Source organism: Aegilops tauschii, chromosome 2 (assembly GCF_002575655.3).
Source record: "Aegilops tauschii subsp. strangulata cultivar AL8/78 chromosome 2, Aet v6.0, whole genome shotgun sequence".
In the NCBI taxonomy this organism is placed as follows: Eukaryota; Viridiplantae; Streptophyta; class Magnoliopsida; order Poales; family Poaceae; genus Aegilops; species Aegilops tauschii.
Genome location: NC_053036.3, coordinates 62,383,513 through 62,391,664, shown reverse-complemented (window position 1 = coordinate 62,391,664; position 8,152 = coordinate 62,383,513). Strand labels below are relative to the sequence as shown.

General features: G+C 49.1%; 1 protein-coding gene across 1 annotated transcript; it reads right to left on the bottom strand.

The window, feature by feature from the left end:
• Positions 1-2,997: 2,997 nt before the first annotated feature.
• On the bottom strand, positions 2,998-7,684 carry LOC109743522 (transcription factor RF2b). The gene is made up of 4 exons (XM_020302618.4): positions 7,100-7,684; positions 5,370-5,502; positions 3,849-3,933; positions 2,998-3,660 (listed from the first exon to the last, which is right to left on the bottom strand). Exons 1-4 carry the CDS (start codon positions 7,597-7,599, stop codon positions 3,272-3,274), a joined length of 1,107 nt encoding a protein of 368 aa, XP_020158207.1. The 5' UTR covers positions 7,600-7,684; the 3' UTR covers positions 2,998-3,271.
• Between the last annotated feature and the right edge of the window lie 468 nt (positions 7,685-8,152).

Genomic DNA, 8,152 nt, shown 5'->3' with positions numbered 1-8,152 from the left:
GCCGGTCATGCCCCTCGCCGAGGAAGCCGTGGTGTTCGCCGAGATGCTCTAGTTTAAGTGTAGCTGTTAACTGCTAATCATCATGCGAGCCAGACAACCAAACACTGGGTCGAAATTGGTTTCCGGTGACAAAACCCCTCAGGCAACCAAACAACATGCAAACTTTGTTTTTTACCCTGTATTCGCTCAACCTGCCTCTACTCATCCTGGCTCGTTTTCCTCCTCTCAGCCACGCTCGGCTTACTCAAACAACCAAACACGTCCTGAATGTTGGCTCTGAAGCCGTACCATGCACTATACCGTCAGGATGCTTCGGGTAGTACTAAAACACGACTGGATATAGATACAGAGTAAATTGCAAAAAACCACTACAATTGTGGACTCTAAATCAAAAAACCACCACCATTCATTTTTTCTTTTTGCAAAAACCACCAGGTATTCAGTAATCCTTTTGCAGAAAACACTAATCGATCAATAAGCAGCTTTTAACACAGAATCTGACAGATGGGACCCAGTTGTAAGTGCTGACGTGGCGGTCAAATGTCACACCGTTAGCCTATACTGTTAAGTCGATAGGGGCTTTGACTCGCGCGGCAGCGGCAGCCACGGTAGCTGGGTCTGCCCGCACGCGCGCCCGCCGGTGCAGCTGGGTCCCCGAGCCCACCGCCCTCGCCCTGCGCCGCCGTCGGACATGGCGCACCGCCCGCGGCTGCAGCTTCCTGCCCGCCATGGACGCCGCTCTGGACGACGCTCGGCTCGTCGGAAGCCAACCAGCGCCAGCACTGGACGCGGAGTTCTTATGCTGCTCCACCTCGTGCAAGCTGTGCACGTGCGCCGCCTATACGCTCAAATGGATTAGCAGTAGGCCGGACGCCTCCTTTCCGCCATGGTCGAGCTCCCAAGAGGCCCTCCTCTGTCTCCTTGCATTTGATCAAACACCTAGCAGGCAGCGTGGCAAGACGCGGCCGCGCCGCCGGGGTAGTGCGCCACTGGATCTTCAAGGTCCTTGACAACGTCCACGGCCACCCCATGCTCCTCAACCTCCCAGATAACGGGCATCGCCGTGCTGGCCGCATACTTCGGCCGAGCTGTCGCCGCCGCCGTGCGCTGTCACCGCCGCGTGGTGGCTACCACCGCGCCGCCTCTGCGTCCGAGCCGCCGTGCAGGCCCGAGACCTCGGCTCACGCCCTGGCCATCGTGCTGCTCCGTGCCGCTGCACGCGTCCGAGCGCCGGGCTCGCCGTTCGCCATGCGCACGCAGCGCCATCCGAACTCGCTGGTGCACGGGTGCTCCCGGAGGTGGTCAGGTCGTTCAATCCATCCGCCAGTACATAGCTGGCTAGCCTCCGTATGAATCGATCAAGCAGCTTGTTGTACACCTGTACGTGCGTATGTATTCACGCGCGAACGACGACGGGTTCCGGCGTTGATGTGGCTCACCTCGACGGCTTCGCTCCACGGCTCGGTGCTCGTCGTCTCCAAACTCCCGATCTTGCCCAGCTCGGTGCGGCACCCGATGAACCTCCTGGAGACGCGAGGAAGCAAAGAACGTGGTCCAGGGCTAACCGGAGCTGGAGATCGTGCGGCATAAGATCCACCGGCTTTGACCTCCGACCGAGCCATGGCCGCAGCTATGTGGCTTGCGGACGCGCACAAAAAGAGGAGAGGAAGAGGAAAAGAGGGTGGCGGGCGGCGGGCGCAAGGAGCAGCGGCGGCGGGGCCGGCCGGCGCGCACGAGGGCGGCGCTGCCGTATCGACCCCATCAGCGGCGGCAACGCTAACTGTAGTGGGGTGGGTCCCAAGTCAACCTAACGGGTGATCCAAACGGTGTGACGAGCGCCGTCTTCACCCGCGCCACGTGGCACCTGACAGTGGGACCTACTCGTCAGGTTTTCAATCAAATTGCTCTAATTGACCTATCAGCGTTTTTCATAAACTGTCAGCACAATAGTGGTGGGTTTTTGCAAAAAAGACGAATGGTGGTGGTTTTTTGATTTAGGGTCCGCAATTATGATGGTTTTTTGCAATTTACTCATAGACACATGCGACAGCAGCAGATCAGAAAGGCTTCCACCTTTTCAAGTGCTTCTAAGTACACACAACGTCATAGGATAGGACTTCTTTTTCTGCGAATGAACGTCGTAGGACTAATCAACCATGAGCGACCCGTACTTGTGCTGGTAAAAGATAGTTGTAGGCATGTGTAAATCGTCTTTATATCAAAAGTGTGTATACCATTTTCTAAGAAGATCAGATGTCTGAAACACCACAGTTCTACAACAATTTGATGCTTGTAGATTCCCAGGATGCAAAGCATGTCAACAGAAAAATGTAACGACACGTTTGGTTCGTGATTTTTTCCCGTCTTGTGATTACACCGTCTGCTGATTACGTTACGTGCGTTTGTTTGAGTCGGGCTGGTTTCAGATCCCAAACGGCTCTTCGCAAAATCAAAAACAGCCCGTACACACTGGTATGGAATAACACCTCTCGCCCGGTATCGATCCCCCCTCTATTCTCCGCTCGTGATATTTCCTTCAGCGCGAGCAGAATTTAGCAGCGCCGGAGATCTTCATTGGCCTCCATCGGCAAGACGCAAGAATGCCGTCAGCCGGCCCTCTCCCTTCTCCGCCATGGGCAACGACGCCGGCAATCTCCCTCCACCGTGAGCAGCGATCCAGGGATCTCCATCCGCCGTGAGCACCAGGGCCGCCGATCTCCCATTGCTGCCATCATGCAGCTGCGCCCGCGATTTCCCTTCGCCACTCTGAGCAGCAGCAGCACCATGAGAGGATGGTGCTGTATTTTTTGGTTGCAAGCCATCCCCGGCAGCCATCCGTCATCCAGCGTCTTCTACAAGGCCGGTGGCAGTAGGCTACCTTTTCCTCTTCCCTTGCTTGAACCAAACACATCGTGTAATCGCTCAAACCCCGATCTAATACATTGTATTCTCATTACAACACCGAATATGTTACCAGTGTCCCAACCAAACATGTCGTAAATTCCAAATGGAAAACTCATGATTAATTGTCTGCAAGGTAAACAAAGAAGACAGGCTAATCACCAGTCCCCCTAACTTCAAAACAACAGACAACACATGGGAAATGAACCCAAACAAACTACCTAGGTCCCTACAATCAAACAACGCCAGATAAATAGAAAGAATTGGATAAAAAATATGCCTAGAGGGGTGAGGAAAGCAGTTTGAGGATGTAAGACTATGAACATATAAATCTAAATGATACGAGTGTTGTTTGCAGGTAGGTCCATAATTAGAAGGTGCTATTACTTTCACCTGCAGATATGGAGCTACCCTCTGACTTTGCAGCAGCCTCTGCCTCCAACTTCACAGCCACTGATCCTTTGCCAATGTCCAGCCCCTGGAACCGCCCAAGAGAGTCTTGCTGCATCATATCTGGGAACGTGTTTGGATGGGACAGCATCTGGTGGCTTGGGACATTGGGATGAGGTGGTTGGAATTGTGATGGCAGCTGATGAACACTTGAATGGTGCTGAGGTGTGTGTTGCTCGGAAAGCTGGAAGAAAGACGGGTTGTATGGGACATGATGCATTCCCGTATTATATGCTTCATCAGGCTTTGTCATCTCACCTGTAGCGATCTTAAGCCTCTCCAGTTCCTGCTTGAGTGTATTATTCAGAGCTGCAAAAATATGTTATTTCTGTTAAGAATTTTTTTTTGAATATTATCTCTATTAGACAACACAAATTATCTGTTTGGATACGAAGCTATTTATTCTATGTCAATCTACAGAGCAACAATGAGGCACCTTCCTGTACAAAATTGTCCGAAACAATGATAATCAAGAGTTAAGGTAATAAAAATCTCACCATCACGCAGTTGAGCTTGCTGTTCCATGGCCTGCAACCTAATCTTGAGCTCTGTATTTTCAGCGGAAAGGCCTGTTGTATCTCTCTGCCACCAAGATATTACTCCTTAAAGGATATCCAGCAAATTTATGCAAACAATGCTAAAATATAAAACCCAGTCCTGTTCAGAACTTAATACTACAACATAAACATCACAGACACCAGAACCAAACAGTTCTGGTTTTCTGGTAAACAGAGTTAGAGCATCTTGTTGCCTCATGGTGCAGGGTATCACCCTTCAGCCCTCCATATTGTTAATATAACCACATACAAAAATCACTTCAGGTGGTTTGGCACTAACACTTCATATGCTTTATTAGTCAACAAAAAACAAGAGAACTTATATGTGCTATAGCTTTGATGGCATGTGCATCAGTTCAAATAAAATATCATGGCGACGGGTAATTCACTAAGTCTAGAGCATATGCAGTTTGGTTGACACCGACTTCCATGTATTGGATGCAGCTGGCTTCTCAGTACAATTTAAAAGGCAGGATTACCATGCATGGTGTCATGATTTAAGGTTAATGTGTTTTCTTTTGTGCACTGAGAACCAGGCCCGACGATGAGGGTGTGCGACCTGTGCGATCGCACAGGCCCCCAAAATCGTAGGGCACGAACCAGAGGAAAAGACTATGAAAAAACGTCCAGTTCCTGTGCTGGCTGGCTGGCTTTTTTTTTTCTTGCCTAGCTCGTCCGATACGAGAGAAAACTGTAGCAGGATGCGTCAGATGCGGACACGTGTTATGGTGAGGCACCGGCATGTACGATACCCAGCCAGCAGGCCCCCAGTCGGCCCAGTATGGTGCCCCACTCCTCCTTCGGGCCTGTTGGTAAAAGATCAAATAGGAAAATAAGGCGGGCGCTACTGGGCCTACTCGCTACGGCTGACTGGTCGAGCGTGCGTTCCTCTACAACTTCACGAGCGAGAATAGTGAGGCACTGCCTTGCCTGCTTCAGTGAGACGGCGATAGATTGCAATCGCCCACCACGAGTCCGCCATGTGTCCGGCCATCGCCCACCAGATTCGCAATTACAGCAGCCATACAGTTACCCCAGGACACATTCCAAGGTAAGCCATAAGCCCGTAATTAAAATAGATAACAAAAGCACTAGATTAGGTTAGTTCTTTTTTATATAATCTTTCTCTTCCTGGTTCTTTCAAATGCAATCTCTACTAGTACAGTAGTACTACTCAGTTAGGTATGTAGTTGAATATAGGATTAATGTGGCACACCGCACACTACCTGTAAAATAATTTCTAATTCTAAAATATTATGCGAAATAGCGCATAATTAAGTTATACAATTAAATGAGAGTACACTTAGTTGCATTAGTTTAATTATACAAAAAAAAATAAGAACCATTGCATGTCGCACTGAGGCTCCAAATTTCTGTAGACGGCCCTGCTGAGAACGCATTAACGAACATAGTAATGATAATACTGCAATCCATGAGGCAAACAGATGGATGAAAGTTTACCTGAAATAGCGTCAGTTGCGCCGAAAGAGTAGTAGCCTCGGTCTGAAGAGTATGAACCTTCCGCTCTAATTCTGTTATATATCTAGCCTTTCTTTCCTTTGACCGCGCTGCAGACTGTCTGTTCGCTAGAATTCTGAAACAAAGAAAGCACAGGAATAAAATTGGCCATCATTCAATGCAGCCAGATAACGCAGTATGCTGGATAAAAACGTTCACATGGGCAAACTGATTGTAAATACAGCATAGCCTTAAAAGAAAAACATATTCACTTTTGGATATGGAAGGAATCATATCCTATGTGAAGTTCTGGTACATCCGCTTTCCACAGCTGGGACATTTGATTGGCTAAGCAAAAGAAAAGTACTCCCTCCGTCCCATACTATAAGAGAGTTTTAGACACTATGGGACGGATGGAGTAGTTCATAACCAGTATTATCTATTGCAATAAAGATTGTGTGATACTAGAAAGCTGTGTGAATGAAACCTACACGAGAAATATAGGTATTTATATAACTTGATTGCAGCACAAACATTTGCTCTAAAAAAATTACATGCAATGCTGTTTAACATACACGAAACAGGGATATATTAAGATTTCAGCTAGTTATTCCAAATAAAGAACAAATTAAAAAGTCAACCATAGTAACTTCATTGAACATCTTGCAGATCATTAGCGGATGAAATAAAAAAAGGCCTTGAAAATGGGGCGACACCATAAAACAGTGCAGACCGAAGCAACATGCAACATATCGCCATCTCCCGACTCTTTCACTCCACGTGCTTTGTGTATTCAAGAGCTTACTAAATAACTATATGGCAGTAAGAAGATTTTTGGGCTAAGATAATAACATACGAAATAAAACACATCAAATATTTATATAACACCACCATTACATCAAATATCACCCTACATTACAGAAACTTGTTTTAAAAATAAAATATTTACAAGGAGAAGTGGAAAAAATGTAACCCGGTATTGCATAGATAGATCACGGTAAAAGATTGAGAGAGAAAACTAACTAATGTATAATATGTAAGCAAAAGTAGGAAATGGTTAATCTGAAACAGAAGAACTATAAATTCAAAGATATGCCACGCAAGCTTCATTGAATAAGTTGGGGACCCATAGAAAATGATAACAAAGAAGCCATAGCCAATGGAGAGAAAATACCATAAGAAGGCGACATGCGGCATTCGTTGCCATCTCCCGCCCCTTTCATCCCATGCCCTTCGCTTATTTAAGAACTAAATGCCACGAGCCGCTTTTCGCACAATGACAGCAACTTAGAGAACAATAAAATTAGCATTTGAAACACTTCTATGGGTGCTTGTCCCGTGATACCTAATTAAGCCAGAAACGTCAGAAGGAAGCCCTGTGATACCTAATTAAGCGAGAAACGTCAGAAGGAAGCCTTGTGGTAGCTAATTAAGCTGGCCAGCAAATCCTGTCCTAGGATCTGCCTGTCACTATCCGGATTCAAGACCACTAACACCAACGATGTGCCGTGATTTGATTGCGTAATAGTCTACTAGGACGTGCACTTTTTCTGGCACATATCTTTGCTTGCAGAATCACTCCGATTCACGCCTACCTAGACCACAATTCTTGCCAGTCCTTCCCGGCGCTCCGTCAATTGTTTATCAAAAGTAAGAGCTACTTGTAACCCTAGCATCCTACCGACCAACCACCAACTCAAAATCCAAGGGAGCCTCAGGATGCGACGGGTCACCTCTTGGCACGCTTGGGGTCGACGGAGGCGAGCTCAGACAGCTGCTCGGAGGACATGGCCTTCTTAGCCTCGAGCACGTCGGCGAACACCCCTCCGCCCCCGCCGCCGCCATCCTGCCTCCCGGGCCCGCCGCAGCCCATGGCGAACCCGTCGAAGGACGCGCTGTGGCGGTGCTTGGTGGGGCGCGGCGGCGAGGAGGACGTCTCCGCGGCGCGGTCGCGGCCGGCCCCGGCGATCTTGTCCATGTCCATGAACGTGGAGAAGAGGTCGTCCTCGGAGCCGATCTCGTCGAAGCCCCCGCCGTCGGCGTCCGGGAAGCGGAAGGGCACCTCAGATCTGGCGCGGCGGTGGTGGGACCGCGGCGGCGCCGCCGCCGCGGGGGCCTGGCCCGGCTGGGGGCCGCCGGGAATGGGCGGGAGCGGGCAGGGGTTGGGATTGAGGCTGGGGCTGCGCCCCGGCGAGGGCTTGGGCGGCTCGCCGGGCTTCGGCGGCATCGCCATTGCGGTGGCTGGCAGCGCAGGCGCGCGTGTTCCTGTCTCCGGACACTCTGCCCCGCGTGTGGGTCGGCGGAAGCGTGGCCTACACTCGGTGCACCGCTATGAAAAGTCGTCATCACACACTCACGCTCATAGTGGGTGCAAAGGCACGATGCCGACGGTGGCACAAAGTCAAACAAGTGACAAACCAAATTATCCGATGCAATATGTCGATTTGAGACCGAGTCTGGTTTTTTTTCTTTAAACACAATGACGCAGACGCTCATACATATGCACATACACTCATATCTACGAACGCATATCGCTGGAAGGCCCGTAATAAATTCAGGAAAATACAAGCACCAATGTAGGTTTGAAACTTGAACTCTGGTGGGCACGGGATATCACTGTCCTTGAAACCATCCAACCACAGGTTGGTTCGCCAGACACCGAGTTTGGTTTAAAGAATGAGAGGTGATTAGAATTCAAAGATTGCTCTGATAACAATTTGTTATTATGCGCTGGGCTTAGTGGACCCGCGGAAATAATATTAACTAGCTGGCGAAAATTATGTTTG

What these genes read in the sequence shown, in the direction of transcription:
- LOC109743522 (XM_020302618.4), bottom strand. Translation starts at nt 7,599, where the DNA reads ATGGCGATGCCGCCGAAGCCCGGCGAGCCGCCCAAGCCCTCGCCGGGG. An exon ending in GACCCCAAGCGTGCCAAGAG is followed by an intron (nt 5,503 to 7,099) that starts GTGACCCGTCGC and finishes TCTTTGTTTCAG; the next exon opens with AATTCTAGCGAACAGACAGT. An exon ending in CGCAACTGACGCTATTTCAG is followed by an intron (nt 3,934 to 5,369) that starts GTAAACTTTCAT and finishes TCTTGGTGGCAG; the next exon opens with AGAGATACAACAGGCCTTTC.